Source organism: Salmo salar, chromosome 03 (genome assembly GCF_965601325.2).
Source record: "Salmo salar chromosome 03, fSalSal1, whole genome shotgun sequence".
Classification (NCBI taxonomy): Eukaryota; Metazoa; Chordata; class Actinopteri; order Salmoniformes; family Salmonidae; genus Salmo; species Salmo salar.
The window spans coordinates 100,835,001-100,862,562 of NC_138293.1; the positions used below are offsets into that span (position 1 = coordinate 100,835,001).

The 27,562-nt window shown below is 43.8% G+C and overlaps 1 protein-coding gene across 1 annotated transcript in view; it reads right to left on the minus strand.

Annotated features, from left to right (window-relative positions):
• The window catches only part of LOC123741855 (transmembrane protein 114-like), a 55,215-nt gene extending 28,024 nt beyond the window's left edge, over window positions 1-27,191 (minus strand). Inside the window, exons 1-2 of the mRNA XM_082973141.1 lie at window positions 26,733-27,191; window positions 16,324-16,401 (exon numbers count right to left, since the gene is read on the minus strand). Coding sequence (XP_082829267.1) covers window positions 16,324-16,401; window positions 26,733-26,913 — 259 coding nt within the window. The 5' untranslated portion in view covers window positions 26,914-27,191. The remainder of the gene's footprint in view (window positions 1-16,323; window positions 16,402-26,732) is intronic.
• Between the last annotated feature and the right edge of the window lie 371 nt (window positions 27,192-27,562).

The window sequence follows — 27,562 nt, forward strand, 5'->3', positions numbered from 1 at the left end:
TCTATCCTGTCCAGATAGACCACATCCAGAATGCTTTCCCCTCCATCCTGTCCAGATGGACTACATCCAGAATGCTTTCCCCTCCATCCTGTCCAGATGGACTACATCCAGAATGCTTTCCCCTCTATCCTGTCCAGATGGACTACATCCAGAATGCTTTCCCCTCTATCCTGTCCAGATTTGTTTTATTTTATTTCACCTTTATTTAACCAGGTAGGCAAGTTGAGAACAAGTTCTCATTTACAACTGCGACCTGGCCAAGATAAAGCAAAGCAGTTCGACAACAGACAACAACACAGAGTTACACATGGAGTAAAAACAAACATACAGTCAATAATACAGTAGAAAAATAAGTCTATATACAATATGAGCAAATGAGGTGAGATAAGCGAGGTAAAGGCAAAAAGGCCATGGTGGCAAAGTAAATACAATATAGCAAGTAAAACTGTCACGTCCTGACCAGTATAAGGGTTATTTGTTATTGTAGTTTGGTCAGGACGTGGCAGAGGGTATTTTGTTTAAGTGGTTCGGGGTGGTGATTTATGTAGTAGGGTGTTTGATTTATTATTTCCGGGTTTTGGTCTATGTTCTATGTTTTGTATTTCTATGTTCTTTTTGGTTTGTGGTATTTCTATGTGTAGGTTAATGGGGGGTTGGACTCTCAATTGGAGGCAGGTGCTTTCTCGTTGCCTCTGATTGAGAGTCCTATATATGGGTAATTGTTTGGTGTAGTGTTGTGGGAGATTGTTTCTTGTTTTGCCTGTATGAGCCTGACAAGACTGGTTTGTTGTTCTTCGTTTTGTTATTTTGGTGTTTTCTTGATTAAAAATAAATAACAAGATGAGCATCCACATTCCTGCTGCGTTTTGGTCCTCTATTCCCGACGACAACTGTTACAAAAACACCGGAATGGTAGATTTGTAGTGGAAGAAAGTGCAAAGTAGAAATAGGAGCAAAGGAGCTAAATAAATACAGTAGGGGAAGGGGTAGTTGTTTGGGCTAAATTATAGATGGGCTATGTACAGGTGCAGTGATCTGTGAGCTGCTCTGACAGCTGGTGCTTAAAGCTAGTGAGGGAGATAAGTGTTTCCAGTTTCAGAGATTTTTGTAGTTCGTTCCAGTCATTGGCAGCAGAGAACTGGAAGGAGAGGCGGCCAAAGGAGGAATTGGCTTTGGGGGTGACCAGAGATATACCTGCTGGAGCGCGTGCTACAGGTGGGTGCTGCTATGGTGACCAGTGAGCTGAGATAAGGGGGGACTTTACCTAGCAGGGTCTTGTAGATGACCTGGAGCCAGTGGGTTTGGCGACGAGTATGAAGCAAGGGCCAGCCAATGAGAGCGTACAGGTCGCAGTGGTGAGTAGTATATGGGGCTTTGGTGACAAAACAGATGGCACTGTGATACTGCATCCAGTTTGTTGAGTAGGGTATTGGAGGCTATTTTGTAAATGACATCGCCGAAGTCGAGGATTGGTAGGATGGTCAGTTTTACGAGGGTATGTTTGGCAGCATGAGTGAATGATGCTTTGTTGCGAAATAGGAAGCCAATTCTAGATTTAACTTTAGATTGGAGATGTTTGATGTGAGTCTGGAAGGAGAGTTTACAGTCTAACCAGACACCCAGGTATTTGTAGTTGTCCACATATTCTATGTCAGAACAGTCCAGAGTAGTGATGCTGGACAGGCGGGCCGGTGCAGGCAGCGATCGGTTGAAGAGCATGCATTTAGTTTTACTTGTATTTAAGAGCAGTTGGAGGCCACGGAAGGAGAGTTGTATGGCATTGAAGCTCGTCTGGAGGGTTGTTAACACAGTGTCCAAAGAAGGGCCAGAAGTATACAGAATGGTGTCGTCTGCGTAGAGGTGGATCAGAGACTCACCAGCAGCAAGAGCGACATCATTGATGTATACAGAGAAAAGAGTTGGCCCAAGAATTGAACCCTGTGGCACCCCCATAGAGACTGCCAGAGGTCCGGACAACAGGCCCTCCGATTTGACACACTGAACTCTATCAGAGAAGTAGTTGGTGAACCAGGCGAGGCAATCATTTGAGAAACCAAGGCTATTGAGTCTGCCGATGAGGATGTGGTGATTGACAGAGTCGAAAGCTTTGGCCAGGTCAATGAATACGGCAGCACAGTGTTGTTTCTTATCGATGGCGGTTACAATATCGTTTAGGACCTTGAGCGTGGCTGAGGTGCACCCATGACCAGCTCTGAAACCAGATTGCATAGTGGAGAAGGTGCAGTGGGATTTGAAATGGTCGGTAATCTGTTTGTTGACTTGGCTTTCGAAGACCTTAGAAAGGCAGGGTAGATAGATATAGGTCTGTAGCAGTTTGGGTCAAGAGTGTCCCCTCCTTTGACAGCAGCTGCTTTCCAATCTTTGGGAATCTCAGACGACACGAAAGAGAGGTTGAACAGGCTAGTGATAGGGGTTGCAACAATTTCGGCAGATCATTTTAGAAAGAAAGGGTCCAGATTGTCTAGCCCGGCTGATTTGTAGGGGTCCAGATTTTGCAGCTCTTTCAGAACATCAGCTGAATGGATTTGGGAGAAGGAAAAATGGGGAAGGCTTGGGCGAGTAGCTGTGGGGGGTGCAGTGCTGTTGACTGCAGTAGGGGTAGCCAGGTGGAAAGCATGGCCAGCCGTAGAAAAATGCTTATTGAAATTCTCAATTATAGTGGGTTTATCGGTGGTGATAGAGTTTCCTATCCTCAGTGCAGTGGGCAGCTGGGAGGAGGTGTTCTTATTCTCCATGGACTTTACAGTGTCCCAGAACTTTTTTGAGTTTGTGTTGCAGGAAGCAAATTTCTGCTTGAAAAAGCTAGCCTTGGCTTTTCTAACTGCCTGTGTATATTGGTTTCTAACTTCCCTGAAAAGTTCCATATCACGGGGGCTGTTCGATGCTAATGCAGAACGCCACAGGATGTTTTTGTGTTGGTTAAGGGCAGTCAGGTCTGGAGAGAACCAAGGGCTATATCTGTTCCTGGTTCTAAATTTCTTGAATGGGGCATGCTTATTTAAGATGGAGAGGAAGGCATTTAAAAAAAATTACCAGGCATCCTCTACTGACGGGATGAGGTCAATATCCTTCCAGGATACCCGGGCCAGGTCGATTAGAAAGGCTTGCTCGCTGAAATGTTTCAGGGAGCATTTGACAGTGATGAGTGGAGGTTGTTTGACCGCTGACCCATTACGGATGCAGGCAATGAGGCAGTGATCACTGAGATCTTGGTTAAAAACAGCAGAGGTGTATTTAGAGGGCAAGTTGGTTAGGACGATATCTATGAGGGTGCCCGTGTTTACGGCTTTGGGGTGGTACCTGGTGGGTTCATTAATAATGTGTGTGAGATTGAGGGCATCAAGCTTGGATTGTAGGATGGCTGGGGTGTTAAGCATGTCCCAGTTTAGGTCACCTAGCAGCACGAGCTCTGAAGATAGATGGGGGGCAATCAGTTCACATATGGTGTCCAGAGCACAGCTGGGGGCCAAGGGTGGTCTATAGCAGGCGGCAACGGTGAGAGACTTGTTTTTAGTGAGGTGGATTTTTAAAAGTAGAAGTTCAAATTGTTTGGGTACAGACCTGGATAGTTGGACAGAACTCTGCAGGCTATCTCTGCAGTAGATTGCAACACCGCCCCCTTTGGCCATTCTATCTTGTCTGAAAATGTTGTAGTTAGGGATGAAGATTTCAGAGTTTTTGGTGGACTTCCTAAGCCAGGATTCAGACACGGCTAGGACATCCGGGTTGGCAGAGTGTGCTAAAGCAGTGAATAAAACAAACTTAGAGAGGAGGCTTCTAATGTTAACATGCATGAAACCAAGGCTATTACGATTACAGAAGTCATCAAAAGAGAGCGCCTGGGGAATAGGAGTGGAGCTAGGCACTTCAGGGCCTGGATTCACCTCTACATCACTAGAGGAACAGAGGAGAAGGAGGATAAGGGTACGGCTAAAAGCTATGAGAATTGGTCGTCTGTGACGTCCGGAATAGAGAGTAAAAGGAGCAGGTTTCTGGGGGCGATAAAATAGCTTCATGGTATAATGTACAGACAAAGGTATGGTAGGATGTGAATACAGTGGAGGTAAACCTAGGCATTGAGTTATGATGAGAGAGATATTGTCTCTAGAAACATCATTGAAACCAGAAGATGTCATAGCATGTGTGGGTGGAGGAACTGAAAGGTTGGATAAGGTATAATGAGCAGGGCTAGAGGCTCTACAGTGAAATAAGCCAATAAACACTAACCAGAACAGCAATGGACAAGGCATATTGACATTAAGGAGAGGCATGCTAAGCCGAGTGATCAAAGGGTCCAGTGAGAATAAGACAGCTAGCCTAGGTAGCAAGCTGGTAGAAGATGGAGGAAGGTCTGTTTATAGCCACCTCGTGCGTTTCCGTCTGTACATTAGTGGGGTTCCGTGTGGTAGGGGGGACCAGTTCAATTGGCAAAATAGTTATAGTTATAGTGGCACAAGAAAATTGTCCGATAGACCTATTCAGATAGCAGCCGATAAGACAGCTAACGATTAGCGGACCGCAGATGGGCGTTCGGGTTACGTCGCGACGGAGGGGCCAGTTGGATAACACCCTCGGGCAGATAACGTCGGTAGTCCAGTCATGAAGGCCCGATGGGGCTCCGCATCGGCAGTAAAACGGGTCCGGATAGGTGATTGTAGCCCAGGAGTGGCTGATGGAACTCTTCAGCTGGCTAGCTCCGGAATAATTTATGTTAGCTCCGGGACCGACGTTTGCCAATAGTCACTCAGGTAGCAGCTAGCTAGCTGCAAGAGCCAGGTGTAAATGTCCAGAGCCTGCGGTAGAAATCCGGGGATATGGAGAGAGAATAGGTCCGGTATGCTCTGGTCTGAGTCGCGCTGTACAAAAAAACTGCCGATAGCTTTTTGAGCTAATGGATAGCTGATGACCCGCTAACCGTGGCGATCTGAACTCCAACGTTAGCCAGTGAACTGGCTAACCTCTGGCTAGCTTCTGTTGTGGATAGACTACATCCAAAATGCTTTCCCCTCCATCCTGTCCAGATAGACCACATCCAGAATGCTTTCCCCTCTATCCTGTCCAGATAGACTACATCCAAAATGCTTTCCCCTCCATCCTGTCCAGATAGACTACATCCAGAATGCTTTCCCCTCCATCCTGTCCAGATAGACTATATCCAGAATGCTTTCCCCTCCATCCTGTCCAGATAGACTATATCCAGAATGCTTTCCCCTCCATCCTGTCCAGATAGACTATATCCAGAATGCTTTCCCCTCCATCCTGTCCAGATGGACTACATCCAGAATGCTTTCCCCTCCATCCTGTCCAGATAGACCACATCCAGAATGCTTTCCCCTCTATCCTGTCCAGATAGACTACATCCAGAATGCTTTCCCCTCCATCCTGTCCAGATAGACCACATCCAGAATGCTTTCCCCTCTATCCTGTCCAGATAGACTACATCCAGAATGCTTTCCCCTCCATCCTGTCCAGATCGACCACATCCAGAATGCTTTCCCCTCTATCCTGTCCAGATAGACTATATCCAGAATGCTTTCCCCTCCATCCTGTCCAGATAGACTATATCCAGAATGCTTTCCCCTCCATCCTGTCCAGATAGCCTTAGACTACATCCTATTGACTACATAGAGCATGTCTCCGTTGAGTTAGTAGCGCGTGGAGTAGCTAACCATCCCCCCGGTGTTTCCACCCGCTTTCGTCCACCCAGTCCAAACGATGTTGACTAACGTACTGACCTAGAGGAATAAGAAGCAGCGCTAGCCTAACAAATCTTGTTGACTAATGTACCGACCAAGGGGAAGAAGATGCAGCTCAAGCCTAACAAATCTTATTGACTAATGTACCGACCAAGGGGTAGAAGAAGCAGCTCAAGCCTAACAAATCCTGTTGACTAATGTACTGTTTTTATATTTTAACAGTGAAGTTAGTCAAAAGCTTGTGCATTAAAGGGAATAATGAAGTAATCTACAGGACTTTAATGAGGACCAGCCAACCTTTTGATACAGGATGCAATGGTGGGTTTTAAAACTGTCACCTGTGATAAAGCATAGGGCTCTATGCTAGAAGGCCAGCATCCGAAGGATGAAGAGTAGTGGCTGCTGCAATCTGATAAATAGTTTCACCATAGTCAAGAACTGGCAGGACAGTAGACTGTAAAATCTGCTTCCTGCTATTTAGGGAGAGACAAGATGTATTTTTTCTTAAATCAAACCCACTTGAAAATTGAGCTTTATAACTAGATAATCCCCCCAAAAAATTAAACATGCAATCTTTGTCAAACCAAACCCACATATGTATAAGCGGAAACCTGATCGATGGGAGAAGCATCCAATGAATACATATGTAGTCCATCTTTAGCCTTTCCAGCATTAAACCAAGCAGGGCTTTCTGTGAGGTAACAAGGTCAGATTGCAACTCTATTATAGCCTGGGCAACAGTTAGGTCAATGGCATACATCACAGTGTAATCTGCATACAGATGAATATAAAAATGTTTAACAGATAGATTAATGTTATTGATATAAATAGTAAAGATAACAGGTCCCAATACAGACCCCTGCGGTACACCTTCTTTAATATCCAGGAAACTAAACTTGACACACTTAAAAATCACACAGTGTCCTATTTGACAGATCATTCTCAAACCACTTGCAAGAAGGCTGATCCAGGCCTTTTTTAGTCAGCCTTTTGAATGAGAATGTAATGGTAAACCATGTCAAAAGGCCTCAGAAAAGGTCTACAAATAAGTTAGCACAATGTTTTGTTATCATCTAAGCAAAACTTTGGAAAGTTGAGATATCTATCGTCCAATTTAAGTTATATAATATACTAATAAGTTGAGATAACTTAAATTGGACGATAGTTATCAAAAAGGATCTTCTCCTTTGTGTAGAGGAGGACATGTGCCGCTCTTCAGATTTTTTTAGCAAGCCACTTAATGTAGTACATCATAAATATAAAATGGTTGAAATAGAGAAGATCTCTATGAGAAGAGCTATCGATCTGCAGCTCAGGCAGCGTGTGCTCTGTGAAGACAGCTGTCCCTCCTCTCCGTCTACTTGGCAGTGCAGGCTAAGGAGCTGTGTGACTTCCTGTCGAACGGTGGCACCATCGACCAGGAGAAGCTAACGGTGCCGAGCCATGGAATTACGAAGGAATAAGCAGGAAATCCGGGAATCCTAAAAACAGGATTTCTGGAAAACAAGGGAATTTTCTTCTCCTTCTTCTTCCTCTCTTCTTCATCTTCATCTTCAGACTGTGTTTCTTGCCTTGAAAACTCTGGTCTATAAAGGTTCTTGGTTTTGACAGGGCTGTTGGAGGTGTTATAGACAGGGAGCCTTGGATCAATAACTCAGTAGAAACACATGATGTGAGCTCAGGAAACAGGAGTAGTATTATTAAGGAGTGTCACTGGGGGTTCAGTCACTGCTTTCAAAGGATCCTCCTGTATGAAGGGTGCATCCCAAATGGCACACTTTTTACTATATAGTGCACTACTTCTGACTAGAGCCCTATGGTCCCTGGTTAAAATAGTGAAATATATAGGGAATAGGGTGCCATTTTGGAACGTATACCAGCAGTGCGTATAAAGGAGCCAGCAGCCTCAGCTGTAAATATCAGCTAAGTCCACAAACTGCCTAGAGAGGAAAACACTGAGCCGCTGTTCATTTTCTCTTGTACATGAGTAATGGGATTGCCCACCTCCACTGTCTGCATCACAAAGGGCGGCCAATTCCCTTTTAAAGAATCCTCGTCATCTTATTGTATGAGGAGTGTATCTATGGGCCTCTGGAGAGACCTTTGCAGTTTGTGATGTTAGCAGACTCTACATAGTGGTGTTTTGTTAAGCCAGTATATTGGACTCTACATAGTGGTGTTTTGTTAAGCCAGTATATTGGACTCTACATAGTGGTGTTTTGTTAAGCCAGTATATTGAACTCTACATAGTGGTGTTTTGTTAAGACAGTATATTGGACTCTACAGAGTGGTGTTTTGTTAAGCCAGTATATTGAACTCTACAGAGTGGTGTTTTGTTAAGCCAGTATATTAGACTCTACAGAGTGGTGTTTTGTTAAGCCAGTATATTAGACTCTACAGAGTGGTGTTTTGTTAAGCCAGTATATTAGACTCTACATAGTGGTGTTTTGTTAAGCCAGTATATTGGACTCTACATAGTGGTGTTTTGTTAAGCCAGTATATTGGACTCTACATAGTGGTGTTTTGTTAAGCCAGTATATTGAACTCTACATAGTGGTGTTTTGTTAAGACAGTATATTGGACTCTACAGAGTGGTGTTTTGTTAAGCCAGTATATTGAACTCTACAGAGTGGTGTTTTGTTAAGCCAGTATATTAGACTCTACAGAGTGGTGTTTTGTTAAGACAGTATATTAGACTCTACAGAGTGGTGTTTTGTTAAGCCAGTATATTGGACTCTACATAGTGGTGTTTTGTTAAGACAGTATATTAGACTCTACAGAGTGGTGTTTTGTTAAGACAGTATATTAGACTCTACAGAGTGGTGTTTTGTTAAGCCAGTATATTGGACTCTACATAGTGGTGTTTTGTTAAGACAGTATATTGGACTCTACAGAGTGGTGTTTTGTTAAGCCAGTATATTAGAATCTACAGAGTGGTGTTTTGTTAAGCCAGTATATTAGACTCTACAGAGTGGTGTTTTGTTAAGACAGTATATTAGACTCTACAGAGTGGTGTTTTGTTAAGCCAGTATATTGGACTCTACATAGTGGTGTTTTGTTAAGACAGTATATTGAACTCTACAGAGTGGTGTTTTGTTAAGACAGTATATTGGACTCTACAGAGTGGTGTTTTGTTAAGCCAGTATATTGGACTCTACAGAGTGGTGTTTTGTTAAGCCAGTATATTGGACTCTACAGAGAGGTGTTTTGTTAAGCCAGTATATTAGACTCTACAGAGTGGTGTTTTGTTAAGCCAGTATATTGGACTCTACAGTGTGGTGTTTTGTTAAGACAGTATATTGGACTCTACAGAGTGGTGTTTTGTTAAGCCAGTATATTGGACTCTACAGAGTGGTGTTTTGTTAAGCCAGTATATTGGACTCTACAGAGTGGTGTTTTGTTAAGCCAGTATATTGGACTCTACAGAGTGGTGTTTTGTTAAGCCAGTATATTGGACTCTACAGAGTGGTGTTTTGTTAAGCCAGTATATTGGGCTCTACAGAGTGGTGTTTTGTTAAGCCAGTATATTGGACTCTACAGAGTGGTGTTTTGTTAAGCCAGTATATTAGACTCTACAGAGTGGTGTTTTGTTAAGCCAGTATATTGGACTCTACAGAGTGGTGTTTTGTTAAGACAGTATATTGGACTCTACAGAGTGGTGTTTTGTTAAGCCAGTATATTGGACTCTACAGAGTGGTGTTTTGTTAAGCCAGTATATTGGACTCTACAGAGTGGTGTTTTGTTAAGACAGTATATTGAACTCTACAGAGTGGTGTTTTGTTAAGCCAGTATATTAGACTCTACAGAGTGGTGTTTTGTTAAGCCAGTATATTGGACTCTACAGAGTGGTGTTTTGTTAAGCCAGTATATTGGACTCTACAGAGTGGTGTTTTGTTAAGCCAGTATATTGGACTCTACAGAGTGGTGTTTTGTTAAGACAGTATATTGGACTCTACAGAGTGGTGTTTTGTTAAGCCAGTATATTGGACTCTACAGAGTGGTGTTTTGTTAAGACAGTATATTGGACTCTACATAGTGGTGTTTTGTTATGACAGTATATTGGACTCTACAGAGTGGTGTTTTGTTAACTTCTTTTAAGACAGTATATTGGACTCTACAGAGTGGTGTTTTGTTAAGACAGTATATTAGACTCTACAGAGTGGTGTTTTGTTAAGACAGTATATTAGACTCTACAGAGTGGTGTTTTGTTAAGACAGTATATTAGAATCTACAGAGTGGTGTTTTGTTAATCCGTTATATTAGATTCTAAAGAGTGGTTCTTTGGAAACAGGCTGAAGTACGGACTGACTGCTGGGAACTTGTCTACAACTTAGTCAGCAAGCTGTCAAGCTATCCTAAATAAGTAACAAGCTGCATGCTGTTTATCAGTGCAGTGCCCAACATCATTAGTTGGCTGTGTTTGTCAGTGAAGCTAGCTAGCAGAAGACAGGCTACAACAAGCTAACAGCTGATGGAATCACTGGCGACCGATATACTTCTACATATTTTGTGCAGGAGTAGAGAGATGTCGTTTTGTTTTTACAACTTTCTCACTGTCTATCAGAGTGTGTGTGTTGTGTCTGCTGCAGATCCCCGGTGCCCATGTTTTATAGCAAGTGAGTCATGCTACAAGACAGGTTGCGGGAGACGATGCTCGCAAAATGTCAGATGGGTCATCAATGTTCCTTTTGACCAAAACACTTGCAGACTCAAGTGATCCCTTGTCGTGATGTGTGTTTTGTCCTATATACATTTATTTAATGTATTTTTATTTTGAATCCCCCGTCCCCTCAGGAGGCCTTTTGCCTTTTGGTAGGCAGTCATTGTAAATAAGAATTTGTTCTTAACTGACTTGCCTAGTTAAATAAAGGTTAAATAAAAATAAAATAAATCACTATCGAACACAACAGCAAGTGGCCACTCGATAAAGGGCTTGGGCCAAGTGGCCACTCGATAAAGTGCTTAGGGGCCAAGTGGCCACTCGATAAAGTGCTTAGGGGCCAAGTGGCCACTCGATAAAGGGCTTAGGGGCCAAGTGGCCACTCGATAAAGTGCTTAGGGGCCAAGTGGCCACTCGATAAAGTGCTTAGGGGCCAAGTGGCCACTCGATAAAGGGCTTGGGCCAAGTGGCCACTCGATAAAGGGCTTAGGGGCCAAGTGGCCACTCGATAAAGTGCTTAGGGGCCAAGTGTTGGGTTTGAGATTGTCTAACACTCACACTTGACCTTTCCCCCCTTACTGGCTCTGACTTTGCTGATAGTAACTTTGATGAAAAATGTACTTACTATGACTGTGATACAGACCCCAGAATGACAAAGTGAAAACATGTTTTAAGAAATGTTCGCAAATGTATTGAAAATGAAATACAGAAATATCTAATTTACGTACGAAGGTATTCACACCTCTGAGTCAATACAACACCCGTTCTGCCAGTCACATTCTGTTAAAGGTCCCTAAAGAACACACATCCCTGGGTTTCTCATCTTTTCAGTTCGCTGCAACTAGCGACTGGAACGAGCTGCAACAAACACTCAAACTGGACAGTTTTATCTCCATCTCTTCATTCAAAGACTCAATCATGGACACTCTTACTGACTGTTGTGGCTGCTTTGTGTGATGTATTGTTGTCTCTATCTTCTTGCCCTTTGTGTTGTTGTCTGTGCCCAATAATGTTTGTACCAAGTTTTATGCCACTACCATGTTGTGCTGCTGCCATGTTGTTGCCATGTTGTGTTGCTACCACGCTGTGTTGTCGTGTGTTGCTGCCTTGCTATGTTGTCGTCTTAGGTCTCTCTTTATGTAGTGTTGTGTTGTCTCTCTTGTTGTGATGTGTGTTTTGTCTTATATTTATGTTATTTATTTATTTATTATTGTTTTTCTATCCCAGCCCCCATCCCCTCAGGAGGTCTTCTGTATTTTGGTAGGTCGTCATTGTTAATAAGAATTTGCTCTTAACTGACTTGCCTAGTTAAATAAAGGTTCAATAAAATAAAATAAATACTTTGTAGAAGCACATTTGGCAGCGATTACAGCTGTGAATGTTTCTTGGTAAATCTCTAAGAGCTTTCCAGACCTGGATCGTTCAATATTTTCCCACTATTCTTTTCAAAATTCTTCAAAATGGATCATTGCTCAACAACCATTTTCCCATCTTGCCATGGCTTTTCAAGTAGATTTAAGTCAAAACTGTAACTCAGCCACTCAGGAACATTCGCTGTCTTCTTTGTAAGCAACTCCAGTGTAGATTTGGCCTTGAGGTTATTGGTGAATTCAAGTCAGTGTTCTGGTGGAAAACAGACTGAACCAGGTTTTCCTCTAGGATCTTTCCTGGTGTCACGTCCTGACCATAGTAAGCTGTTATTTTCTATGGTAGAGTAGGTCAGGGCGTGACAGGGGGGTTTTCTAGTTTAGTTTTTCTATGTTGTTATGTTCTAGTTTTGTATTTCTATGTTGAGTTTTGGTTGGGATGATCTCCAATTCGAGGCAGCTGGTCCTCGTTGTCTCTAATTGGAGATCATATTTAAGTAGGGTTGTTTTCCACCTGGGTTTGTGGGAGATTGTTTCTGAGTAGTGTGTTTCAACTCTGCGTCACGGTTTGTTGTTTTGTTCTTTAGTTTATGCATTGCATAGTTTCACAGTGTAAATAAAATGTGGAACGACACACACGCTGCACTTTGGTCCGCTTCTCCTTACGACAACCGTGACACCTGGGCTTAGCTCCATTTTGTTAATTTTTTTTATCCTGAAAAACTCCCCAGTCCTTAACGATTACAAGCATACCCATAACATGATGCAGCCACTATGCTTGAAAATATGGAGAGTGGTACTCAGTAATGAGTTGTATTGGATTTGCCCCAAACATCAGGACATAAAGTTAATTTCTTTGCCGCATTATTTGCAGTTTTACTTTAGTTCCTTGTTGCAAACAGGATACATGTTTTTATTCTGTACAGACTTCCTTCTTTTCAATCTGTCATTTAGGTTAGTATTGTGGAGTAACTACAATGTTGTTGATCATCCTCAAGTTTTCTCCTATCACAGCCATGTTTTAAAGTCACCATGGGCCTCATGTTGAAATCCCTGAGTGGTTTCCTACCTCTCCGGCAAATGAGTTCTGTTGACTGGGTGTATTGATACACCATCCAAAATGTAAATATTAACTTCACCATGATCAAAAGGGATTTTCAATGTCTCCTTTTATCATTTTTACCCATCGACCAATAGGTGCCCTTCTTTGCAAGGCATTGGAAAACCTTCCTGGTTGAATCTGTGTTTGTAATTCACTGCTTGACTGAGGGACCTTACAGATAATTGTATATGTGAGGTACAGAGATGAGGTGGTCATTCAAAAATGATGTTAATAAACACTATTATTGCAGTCGGAGTGAGTCCATGCAACTTATTATGTGACTTGTTAATCACATTTTTACACCTGAACTTATTTAGGAATTTCCATAACAACGGGTTTGAATACTTATTGACACAAGACATTTTAGCCTTACATTTTTTTAATAATTTGTACAAAATTTGAAAGTCAAGGGGTGTGAATACTTTCTGAAGGCACTGTATGTGGTTGTCCCACTTAGCAATCTGATGATGAATGTACTAACTGTAAGTTGCTCTGGATAAGAACATCTGCTAAAATGTATTTTATCATTAGCCAGCCAATACCTATACAGGAGCATGGTTAATTATGTTAAACAATAATGAACACCTCCAACAACCCCTCCTGCTGCAGAAGCACTGAAAAATAATGAGCAATATCATTTACATTTAAATACTGCTAAATACTCACCAATATAGCTTACATTTACACACAGCTAAATACTCACCAATATATCTTACAATTAACCTATTTAATCCCGTAAGTCACAATAGTGACCGTATGTCACGTTCTGACCAGTAAAGGGGTTATTTGTTTATTGTAGTTTGGTCAGGACGTGGCAGGGGGTGTATGTTTAGAGTGTTTCGGGGTTTGTTGGGCTATGTTCTTATGTAAGAGGGGTGTTTGTTTTATGTGTTTCGGGGTTTGTGGTTAATGTTCTATGTTAGTATATTTCTATGTTCGTTCTAGTCTTTCTATTTCTATGTTTAGTTAATGGGGTTGACCTTCAATTGGAAGCAGCTGCTCCTCGTTGCTTCTAATTGAAGGTCCTATTTAAGAGGGGTGTTTTCTATGGGATTTTGTGGGTAGTTGTTCCTTGTTTAGTGTTTGTGCACCTGACAGGACTGTTTTGTTCTTTTTTTGTGTACGTATTTATTTGTTTCTCCTTCTTCAAAATAAAAAGATGAGTATACATATTCCCGCTGCGTTTTGGTCTGATCCTTACGACAACCGTGACACCGTAAAAAAATGTTTTCAGTTATAAGGCTCTAAAACATTTTCTGAATGACGTATCAATGCATTTCCAGCAAATATTGAAATAATAAAAGGTCTCAGTGAAATATGTGCAGTGTCACATGTTTAGTGTAAATTGTCACATGACCAGAGCTGTTTACTTCCTGGTTGCACCATGAGAAGAGGATGGCTGCATCAAAGCTCCCAAACAAAAGGTTAGTAAAGTATGTTAACATTAAGATAGGACAAAGAGTTTTGGTACACATCATCTTAAAAGGTGTCTAGTATTAATATATGCATTTTCAATTACTCAAATTTGTTCAGTGTGGTCATAGAATGAGTAAACATGTTGACGGCAACAATAGTGACTGGCGAGATAACACAGTGCATCTGTCACAAACTTCGTCGTCTGAGGAGGAGAAATCATCGGACCAATATGCAGCGGTTAAATTGCTCATCTTCTTATTTATTAAAGAAAGGAAAAAAATACTCATACAAAACAAACGACGAAAACAAAACTGTAAGGTGCTCAGATTATACACGGAAACAACCACCCACAAACACAAGCGAACTAACCCACTTAAATATGGCCTCCAATCAGAGGCAACAACAACCAGCTGTCTCCTAATTGGAGGTCGGTCCAAAACCCCAACATAGAAATAGAAAAACCACATAGAAATATAAAACAGAACATCAACCAAAAACCCCGAAACACACAAAACAAACACCCCCTGCCACGCCCTGACCAAACTACAATAACAAACAACCCCTATGCATGTGAGAAATGCAAACCGTCACTGCACATTGAGTGCTTCAAGATATACCATGGACAGTAGAAAAGGAGATAAGAGCAAATGAAAAAGCCAATAAAATAAAAATAGAAAAGTCGATAAAGGGTGAGGAGAAACAACGGACTCTAGGAAGAAAAGAAAAGTTGACGAAAAAGACAATCAAAATGACAAATGTTTTTGGGAAAAAAGGTAAATTGATTCAAGACGTACTGTATGACAGTAGGTCTGACTGATCACAGTTCAAAATAGTGATGCACAAACTAATCGTGCACTTGGTTCTGAAGCCTACCTCTATTATATATATGTATACACAAAGTTACAATATTAATGTTTCAATACATGTTGCACTAAAGTAGCAATGTTACAATGTATGTTACAATAAAGTAACAATGTTGAAATACGTTGATGATTGTTGTTTTTTGTTTTTGCTCTCAGTATTCATATCGGTGTTGTAGAAGGGTTTTTGATATGTAAAATAGTCACACTAGAATGTGATGGGGCATTCTAGTGGCAATGCTGGGGACTGCCAGTGACAGAGTTTTAAATGTGTTTGTCACGTCCTGACCAGTAATAGGGGTTATTTGTTATTATAGTTTGGGCAGGACGTGGCAGGGGGTGTTTGTTTCATGTGGTTTGGGCTATGTATTTAGGTAGAGGGGTATTTGTTTTATATGGTTCGGGGTGTGTGTGTATGTAGAGGGGTGTTGGATTTATGTGTTCCGGGGTTTTTGGTTTATGTTCTTGTTTTGTATTCTAGGGTTTCTATGTTGTGTATTTCTTTGTTGGCCTGGTGTGGCTCTCAATCAGGAACAGCTGTACATCGTTGTTTCTGATTGAGAGTCATACTTAGGGAGCCTGTTTTCCACCTGTCCCTTTGTGGGTAGTTGTTTTTGCACTGCTGTGTATAGCCTGCGAAACTGTCGTTCTTTATTTATTGTTTTTTTTGTGTTCACCTATAAATAAAATAATGATGAGCACGCAACCCGCTGCGCCTTGGTCTTTACCCTACGACAACCGTGACAGTGTTAATAACTGGGCTGGGATATATAACAATTTGTATGACTGCATAGGAGAAATATGTTAATTCAGTATACATCACATTATCCCACCGACCATAAAACACACTTTTTCGCATACTTTTCCATGAAAATAAAAATAAATTGATTGATTATTTCATTTGGGATTAAATGGGTTAAACACTGCTAAATACTCATCAATATATCTTACATTTACACACTGCTAAATACTCACCAATATATCTTACATTTAAATACTGCTAAATAATCACCAATATATCTTACATTTAAATACTCACCAATATATCTTACATTTAAACACTGCTAAATACTCACCAATATATTTAACATTTACACACAGCAAAATACTGCCCAAAAGGTGGTAATCATTTGATGACAATGGTAATGATGAAGATGATGATAACGATGATTAGTGTTTTAGTTACTGTAACTGTTCTTACTTAAAAGTTGTCTGTAAGAGTCTGTGAGGTTTTGTCCGCCTTCAAACGGGTTGACGAATGGCTGACAGAGCTGCTGGGCTGGGAGAGAAGACAGACAACATGGATCAACCAATCACATCTTCCCCCCCTCCCCTCCTCCCTCCCTCATCTTCCCCCCCTCCCCTCCTCCCTCCCTCATCTCCTCCCCCCTCATCTCCTCCCCCCTCATCTCCTCCCCCCTCATCTTCTCCCCCCTATTCTCCTTTCCCTCAAATCGCCCATCTCCTCTCCCTCATGTCCTCTCCCTCATCTCCTCTCCCTCATCTCCTCTCCCTCCTCTCCTCTCCTTCATGTCCTCTCCCTCATGTCCTCTCCCTCATCTCCTCTCCCTCCTCTCCTCTCCCTCATCTCATCTCCTCTCCCTCATCTCCTCTCCCTCCTCTCCTCTCCTTCATGTCCTCTCCCTCATCTCCTCTCCCTCATCTCCTCTCCCTCCTCTCCTCTCCTTCATGTCCTCTCCCTCATGTCCTCTCCCTCCTCTCCTCTCCTTCATGTCCTCTCCCTCCTCTCCTCTCCCTCATGTCCTCTCCCTCATCTCCTCTCCCTCATCTCCTCTCCCTCCTCTCCTCTCCTTCATGTCCTCTCCCTCATGTCCTCTCCCTCATCTCCTCTCCCTCCTCTCCTCTCCTTCATGTCCTCTCCCTCATGTCCTCTCCCTCCTCTCCTCTCCTTCATGTCCTCTCCCTCATGTCCTCTCCCTCATGTCCTCTCCCTCATCTGCTCCCCTCATCTCCTCTCCTTCATGTCCTCTCCCTCATGTCCTCTCCCTCCTCTCCTCTCCTTCATGTCCTCTCCCTCCTCTCCTCTCCTTCATGTCCTCTCCCTCATGTCCTCTCCTTCATGTCCTCTCCCTCCTCTCCTCTCCTTCATGTCCTCTCCCTCATGTCCTCTCCCTCATGTCCTCTCCCTCATCTGCTCCCCTCATCTCCTCCCCCTCAACTCTCCCATCTCCTCTCCTTCATCTCCTCTCCTCCCCATCATCTCCTCCCCCTCATCTCATCTCCTCCCCCTCATCTCCTCCTCTTCAACTCTCCCATCTCCTCTCCTCCATCTTCTCCCCTTCATCTCCTCCCCCTCAACTCTCCCATCTCCAACCCCCTCACTACCTCCCTCTCAACTCTCCCATCTCCTCCCCCTCATCTCCTCCCCCTCAACTCTCCCATCTCCTCCCCCTCTTCTCCTCCCTCTCTACTCTCCCATCTCCTCCCCCTCAACTCTCCCATCTCCTCCCCTTCATCTCCTCCCCCTCAACTCTGTTTCAAAACATCACAGTAGTATAGCCTGGGTGTCAGTCTGTTTCTAAACACCACAATAGTATAGCCTGGATGTCAGTCTGTTTCTAAACACCACAGCAGTCCTAGCCTAGGTTGAGTTTTCTGTTATGACATTGTTACAACCCAGAGGTTGTCTACAACAGAAAACAGACATGCCGTCAACCACACTGGCTCTTACACCCACGCTGCAGTAAAGCAGCTCCCCTCAACCCTGGTCCTGGGGACTGTCAGGGTGGGACTGCTTTTCTTCCAGCCCAGTACTAATACACCTGTTCCAAGTAATCAATGTTGTTATGATAAGTCTAATAAATTGAATAAGTTGACCTGGGTCTCAATAGAATATCTTACAAAAGAATATCTAATAATAAAATATCTGATGATAGAATATCTGATGATAGAATATCTGATGATAGAATATCTGATGATAGAATATCTGATGATAGAATATCTAATAATAAAATATCTGATGATAGAATATCTGATAATAGAATATCTGATAATAGAATAACTGATGATAGAATATCTAATAATAAAATATCTGATGATAGAATATCTAATAATAAAATATCTGATAATAGAATATCTGATAATAGAATATCTGATAATAGAATATCTGATAATAAAATATCTGATAATAGAATATCTGATAATAGAATATCTGCCATCTAGCTGACACTTTAGCTGGAGCTTATCCAAAGCATCTTACAGCCATGTAGTACCATGCTCTACCAGCTGAGCTACGGGGGACTACACTATACATGTTATAACCCTGGTAGTACCATGCTCTACCAGCTGAGCTACGGGGGACTACACTATACATGTTATAACCCTGGTAGTACCATGCTCTACCAGCTGAGCTACAGGGGACTACACTATACATGTTATAACCCTGGTAGTACCATGCTCTACCAGCTGAGCTACAGGGGACTACACTATACATGTTATAACCCTGGTAGTACCATGCTCTACCAGCTGAGCTACAGGGGACTACACTATACATGTTATAACCCTGGTAGTACCATGCTCTACCAGCTGAGCTACAGGGGACTACACTATACATGTTATAACCCTGGTAGTACCATGCTCTACCAGCTGAGCTACAGGGGACTACACTATACATGTTATAACCCTGGTAGTACCATGCTCTACCAGCTGAGCTACAGGGGACTACACTATACATGTTATAACCCTGGTAGTACCATGCTCTACCAGCTGAGCTACAGGGGACTACACTATTCATGTTATAACCCTGGTAGTACCATGCTCTACCAGCTGAGCTACAGGGGACTACACTATACATGTTATAACCCTGGTAGTACCATGCTCTACCAGCTGAGCTACAGGGGACTACACTATACATGTTATAACCCTGGTAGTACCATGCTCTACCAGCTGAGCTACAGGGGACTACACTATACATGTTATAACCCTGGTAGTACCATGCTCTACCAGCTGAGCTACAGGGGACTACACTATACATGTTATAACCCTGGTAGTACCATGCTCTACCAGCTGAGCTACAGGGGACTACACTATACATGTTATAACCCTGGTAGTACCATGCTCTACCAGCTGAGCTACAGGGGACTACACTATACATGTTATAACCCTGGTAGTACCATGCTCTACCAGCTGAGCTACAGGGGACTACACTATACATGTTATAACCCTGGTAGTACCATGCTCTACCAGCTGAGCTACAGGGGACTACACTATACATGTTATAACCCTGGTAGTACCATGCTCTACCAGCTGAGCTACAGGGGACTACACTATACATGTTATAACCCTGGTAGTACCATGCTCTACCAGCTGAGCTACAGGGGACTACACTATACATGTTATAACCCTGGTAGTACCATGCTCTACCAGCTGAGCTACAGGGGACTACACTATACATGTTATAACCCTGGTAGTACCATGCTCTACCAGCTGAGCTACAGGGGACTACACTATACATGTTATAACCCTGGTAGTACCATGCTCTACCAGCTGAGCTACAGGGGACTACACTATACATGTTATAACCCTGGTAGTACCATGCTCTACCAGCTGAGCTACAGGGGACTACACTATACATGTTATAACCCTGGTAGTACCATGCTCTACCAGCTGAGCTACAGGGGACTACACTATACATGTTATAACCCTGGTAGTACCATGCTCTACCAGCTGAGCTACAGGGGACTACACTATACATGTTATAACCCTGGTAGTACCATGCTCTACCAGCTGAGCTACAGGGGACTACACTATACATGTTATAACCCTGGTAGTACCATGCTCTACCAGCTGAGCTACAGGGGACTACACTATACATGTTATAACCCTGGTAGTACCATGCTCTACCAGCTGAGCTACAGGGGACTACACTATACATGTTATAACCCTGGTAGTACCATGCTCTACCAGCTGAGCTACAGGGGACTACACTATACATGTTATAACCCTGGTAGTACCATGCTCTACCAGCTGAGCTACAGGGGACTACACTATACATGTTATAACCCTGGTAGTACCATGCTCTACCAGCTGAGCTACAGGGGACTACACTATACATGTTATAACCCTGGTAGTACCATGCTCTACCAGCTGAGCTACAGGGGACTACACTATACATGTTATAACCCTGGTAGTACCATGCTCTACCAGCTGAGCTACAGGGGACTACACTATACATGTTATAACCCTGGTAGTACCATGCTCTACCAGCTGAGCTACAGGGGACTACACTATACATGTTATAACCCTGGTAGTACCATGCTCTACCAGCTGAGCTACAGGGGACTACACTATACATGTTATAACCCTGGTAGTACCATGCTCTACCAGCTGAGCTACAGGGGACTACACTATACATGTTATAACCCTGGTAGTACCATGCTCTACCAGCTGAGCTACAGGGGACTACACTATACATGTTATAACCCTGGTAGTACCATGCTCTACCAGCTGAGCTACAGGGGACTACACTATACATGTTATAACCCTGGTAGTACCATGCTCTACCAGCTGAGCTACAGGGGACTACACTATACATGTTATAACCCTGGTAGTACCATGCTCTACCAGCTGAGCTACAGGGGACTACACTATACATGTTATAACCCTGGTAGTACCATGCTCTACCAGCTGAGCTACAGGGGACTACACTATACATGTTATAACCCTGGTAGTACCATGCTCTACCAGCTGAGCTACAGGGGACTACACTATACATGTTATAACCCTGGTAGTACCATGCTCTACCAGCTGAGCTACAGGGGACTACACTATACATGTTATAACCCTGGTAGTACCATGCTCTACCAGCTGAGCTACAGGGGACTACACTATACATGTTATAACCCTGGTAGTACCATGCTCTACCAGCTGAGCTACAGGGGACTACACTATACATGTTATAACCCTGGTAGTACCATGCTCTACCAGCTGAGCTACAGGGGACTACACTATACATGTTATAACCCTGGTAGTACCATGCTCTACCAGCTGAGCTACAGGGGACTACACTATACATGTTATAACCCTGGTAGTACCATGCTCTACCAGCTGAGCTACAGGGGACTACACTATACATGTTATAACCCTGGTAGTACCATGCTCTACCAGCTGAGCTACAGGGGACTACACTATACATGTTATAACCCTGGTAGTACCATGCTCTACCAGCTGAGCTACAGGGGACTACACTATACATGTTATAACCCTGGTAGTACCATGCTCTACCAGCTGAGCTACAGGGGACTACACTATACATGTTATAACCCTGGTAGTACCATGCTCTACCAGCTGAGCTACAGGGGACTACACTATACATGTTATAACCCTGGTAGTACCATGCTCTACCAGCTGAGCTACAGGGGACTACACTATACATGTTATAACCCTGGTAGTACCATGCTCTACCAGCTGAGCTACAGGGGACTACACTATACATGTTATAACCCTGGTAGTACCATGCTCTACCAGCTGAGCTACAGGGGACTACACTATACATGTTATAACCCTGGTAGTACCATGCTCTACCAGCTGAGCTACAGGGGACTACACTATACATGTTATAACCCTGGTAGTACCATGCTCTACCAGCTGAGCTACAGGGGACTACACTATACATGTTATAACCCTGGTAGTACCATGCTCTACCAGCTGAGCTACAGGGGACTACACTATACATGTTATAACCCTGGTAGTACCATGCTCTACCAGCTGAGCTACAGGGGACTACACTATACATGTTATAACCCTGGTAGTACCATGCTCTACCAGCTGAGCTACAGGGGACTACACTATACATGTTATAACCCTGGTAGTACCATGCTCTACCAGCTGAGCTACAGGGGACTACACTATACATGTTATAACCCTGGTAGTACCATGCTCTACCAGCTGAGCTACAGGGGACTACACTATACATGTTATAACCCTGGTAGTACCATGCTCTACCAGCTGAGCTACAGGGGACTACACTATACATGTTATAACCCTGGTAGTACCATGCTCTACCAGCTGAGCTACAGGGGACTACACTATACATGTTATAACCCTGGTAGTACCATGCTCTACCAGCTGAGCTACAGGGGACTACACTATACATGTTATAACCCTGGTAGTACCATGCTCTACCAGCTGAGCTACAGGGGACTACACTATACATGTTATAACCCTGGTAGTACCATGCTCTACCAGCTGAGCTACAGGGGACTACACTATACATGTTATAACCCTGGTAGTACCATGCTCTACCAGCTGAGCTACAGGGGACTACACTATACATGTTATAACCCTGGTAGTACCATGCTCTACCAGCTGAGCTACAGGGGACTACACTATACATGTTATAACCCTGGTAGTACCATGCTCTACCAGCTGAGCTACAGGGGACTACACTATACATGTTATAACCCTGGTAGTACCATGCTCTACCAGCTGAGCTACAGGGGACTACACTATACATGTTATAACCCTGGTAGTACCATGCTCTACCAGCTGAGCTACAGGGGACTACACTATACATGTTATAACCCTGGTAGTACCATGCTCTACCAGCTGAGCTACAGGGGACTACACTATACATGTTATAACCCTGGTAGTACCATGCTCTACCAGCTGAGCTACAGGGGACTACACTATACATGTTATAACCCTGGTAGTACCATGCTCTACCAGCTGAGCTACAGGGGACTACACTATACATGTTATAACCCTGGTAGTACCATGCTCTACCAGCTGAGCTACAGGGGACTACACTATACATGTTATAACCCTGGTAGTACCATGCTCTACCAGCTGAGCTACAGGGGACTACACTATACATGTTATAACCCTGGTAGTACCATGCTCTACCAGCTGAGCTACAGGGGACTACACTATACATGTTATAACCCTGGTAGTACCATGCTCTACCAGCTGAGCTACAGGGGACTACACTATACATGTTATAACCCTGGTAGTACCATGCTCTACCAGCTGAGCTACAGGGGACTACACTATACATGTTATAACCCTGGTAGTACCATGCTCTACCAGCTGAGCTACAGGGGACTACACTATACATGTTATAACCCTGGTAGTACCATGCTCTACCAGCTGAGCTACAGGGGACTACACTATACATGTTATAACCCTGGTAGTACCATGCTCTACCAGCTGAGCTACAGGGGACTACACTATACATGTTATAACCCTGGTAGTACCATGCTCTACCAGCTGAGCTACAGGGGACTACACTATACATGTTATAACCCTGGTAGTACCATGCTCTACCAGCTGAGCTACAGGGGACTACACTATACATGTTATAACCCTGGTAGTACCATGCTCTACCAGCTGAGCTACAGGGGACTACACTATACATGTTATAACCCTGGTAGTACCATGCTCTACCAGCTGAGCTACAGGGGACTACACTATACATGTTATAACCCTGGTAGTACCATGCTCTACCAGCTGAGCTACAGGGGACTACACTATACATGTTATAACCCTGGTAGTACCATGCTCTACCAGCTGAGCTACAGGGGACTACACTATACATGTTATAACCCTGGTAGTACCATGCTCTACCAGCTGAGCTACAGGGGACTACACTATACATGTTATAACCCTGGTAGTACCATGCTCTACCAGCTGAGCTACAGGGGACTACACTATACATGTTATAACCCTGGTAGTACCATGCTCTACCAGCTGAGCTACAGGGGACTACACTATACATGTTATAACCCTGGTAGTACCATGCTCTACCAGCTGAGCTACAGGGGACTACACTATACATGTTATAACCCTGGTAGTACCATGCTCTACCAGCTGAGCTACAGGGGACTACACTATACATGTTATAACCCTGGTAGTACCATGCTCTACCAGCTGAGCTACAGGGGACTACACTATACATGTTATAACCCTGGTAGTACCATGCTCTACCAGCTGAGCTACAGGGGACTACACTATACATGTTATAACCCTGGTAGTACCATGCTCTACCAGCTGAGCTACAGGGGACTACACTATACATGTTATAACCCTGGTAGTACCATGCTCTACCAGCTGAGCTACAGGGGACTACACTATACATGTTATAACCCTGGTAGTACCATGCTCTACCAGCTGAGCTACAGGGGACTACACTATACATGTTATAACCCTGGTAGTACCATGCTCTACCAGCTGAGCTACAGGGGACTACACTATACATGTTATAACCCTGGTAGTACCATGCTCTACCAGCTGAGCTACAGGGGACTACACTATACATGTTATAACCCTGGTAGTACCATGCTCTACCAGCTGAGCTACAGGGGACTACACTATACATGTTATAACCCTGGTAGTACCATGCTCTACCAGCTGAGCTACAGGGGACTACACTATACATGTTATAACCCTGGTAGTACCATGCTCTACCAGCTGAGCTACAGGGGACTACACTATACATGTTATAACCCTGGTAGTACCATGCTCTACCAGCTGAGCTACAGGGGACTACACTATACATGTTATAACCCTGGTAGTACCATGCTCTACCAGCTGAGCTACAGGGGACTACACTATACATGTTATAACCCTGGTAGTACCATGCTCTACCAGCTGAGCTACAGGGGACTACACTATACATGTTATAACCCTGGTAGTACCATGCTCTACCAGCTGAGCTACAGGGGACTACACTATACATGTTATAACCCTGGTAGTACCATGCTCTACCAGCTGAGCTACAGGGGACTACACTATACATGTTATAACCCTGGTAGTACCATGCTCTACCAGCTGAGCTACAGGGGACTACACTATACATGTTATAACCCTGGTAGTACCATGCTCTACCAGCTGAGCTACAGGGGACTACACTATACATGTTATAACCCTGGTAGTACCATGCTCTACCAGCTGAGCTACAGGGGACTACACTATACATGTTATAACCCTGGTAGTACCATGCTCTACCAGCTGAGCTACAGGGGACTACACTATACATGTTATAACCCTGGTAGTACCATGCTCTACCAGCTGAGCTACAGGGGACTACACTATACATGTTATAACCCTGGTAGTACCATGCTCTACCAGCTGAGCTACAGGGGACTACACTATACATGTTATAACCCTGGTAGTACCATGCTCTACCAGCTGAGCTACAGGGGACTACACTATACATGTTATAACCCTGGTAGTACCATGCTCTACCAGCTGAGCTACAGGGGACTACACTATACATGTTATAACCCTGGTAGTACCATGCTCTACCAGCTGAGCTACAGGGGACTACACTATACATGTTATAACCCTGGTAGTACCATGCTCTACCAGCTGAGCTACAGGGGACTACACTATACATGTTATAACCCTGGTAGTACCATGCTCTACCAGCTGAGCTACAGGGGACTACACTATACATGTTATAACCCTGGTAGTACCATGCTCTACCAGCTGAGCTACAGGGGACTACACTATACATGTTATAACCCTGGTAGTACCATGCTCTACCAGCTGAGCTACAGGGGACTACACTATACATGTTATAACCCTGGTAGTACCATGCTCTACCAGCTGAGCTACAGGGGACTACACTATACATGTTATAACCCTGGTAGTACCATGCTCTACCAGCTGAGCTACAGGGGACTACACTATACATGTTATAACCCTGGTAGTACCATGCTCTACCAGCTGAGCTACAGGGGACTACACTATACATGTTATAACCCTGGTAGTACCATGCTCTACCAGCTGAGCTACAGGGGACTACACTATACATGTTATAACCCTGGTAGTACCATGCTCTACCAGCTGAGCTACAGGGGACTACACTATACATGTTATAACCCTGGTAGTACCATGCTCTACCAGCTGAGCTACAGGGGACTACACTATACATGTTATAACCCTGGTAGTACCATGCTCTACCAGCTGAGCTACAGGGGACTACACTATACATGTTATAACCCTGGTAGTACCATGCTCTACCAGCTGAGCTACGGGGGACTACACTATACATGTTATAACCCTGGTAGTACCATGCTCTACCAGCTGAGCTACGGGGGACTACACTATACATGTTATAACCCTGGTAGTACCATGCTCTACCAGCTGAGCTACGGGGGACTACACTATACATGTTATAACCCTGGTAGTACCATGCTCTACCAGCTGAGCTACGGGGGACTACACTATACATGTTATAACCCTGGTAGTACCATGCTCTACCAGCTGAGCTACAGGGGACTACACTATACATGTTATAACCCTGGTAGTACCATGCTCTACCAGCTGAGCTACGGGGGACTACACTATACATGTTATAACCCTGGTAGTACCATGCTCTACCAGCTGAGCTACGGGGGACTACACTATACATGTTATAACCCTGGTAGTACCATGCTCTACCAGCTGAGCTACAGGGGACTACACTATACATGTTATAACCCTGGTAGTACCATGCTCTACCAGCTGAGCTACAGAGGACTACACTATACATGTTATAACCCTGGTAGTACCATGCTCTACCAGCTGAGTTTACAGATGGTCACACTAAGCCACAAAGGACCAGTATTTGGCTCCCTGATCAAATAAAAGTAACATGCAGTGACTTACAGTTGCAGGTTCTCCATAGTCCTGAGTGTGAGCTGAGGGAGAGGTTGGAGTTGTTTTGCCTCTGAGAGACATCTATGAGGTACCAGTAGTCTGTCCCTATAGCCACCCCCAGCAACACAAAACTGGACACTCCACACACAGCTACAAACACTGCCAGAGCTCCCAGAGTCAGCCTCACCATACCGAGAAGAGGAGAGGAGAGAGAAGAGAGAGAAACAGAGAGAGTGATAGACGTGGTGAGGCAAAGAAGCGCGAGAAAGAAAGAGGTGTACAGAGCATGAGGGAGTGAGGAAGATAATAATAATTGAAGCAATGGAGAGAGAGAGGGGGAGAGAGAGAGAGAGGAACAAAATGAGAGAGAGGAACAGAGAGAGAGGAACAAAAACAGAGAGAGGAACAGAGAGAGAGAGAGGAACAGAGAGAGAGATTAGGTGGGAGTGAGAGAGAGATCAGAGTGGCAAACATACACAGGGGAAGAGGGGGAATAAGAGAAATACAGGGGGTGAAAGATAAAGAGATGGATAGATCAATGAAAGAGATGGAGAGCTGTTGTGGACTGTCTCTATGTCAGAGTGTGTATCTGCCATCTGTGGAGTGGTACTGGTACTGAAGTAGTCTACCTACCACAGGGTTTCCCAAACTCAGTCCTTGGGCCCCTCCTCTGTGCACGTTTAGGTTTTTCCCCTAGCACTACACAGCTGATTTAAATAATCAAAGGTTGATGATGAGTTGGTTATTTGAATCAGCTGTGTAGTGCTAGGGTAAACATATAAATGTGCACCCAGTGGGGTGGGGGGTGGGGGGGAGAGGGGGAGGGGGGGGGGGGCAGG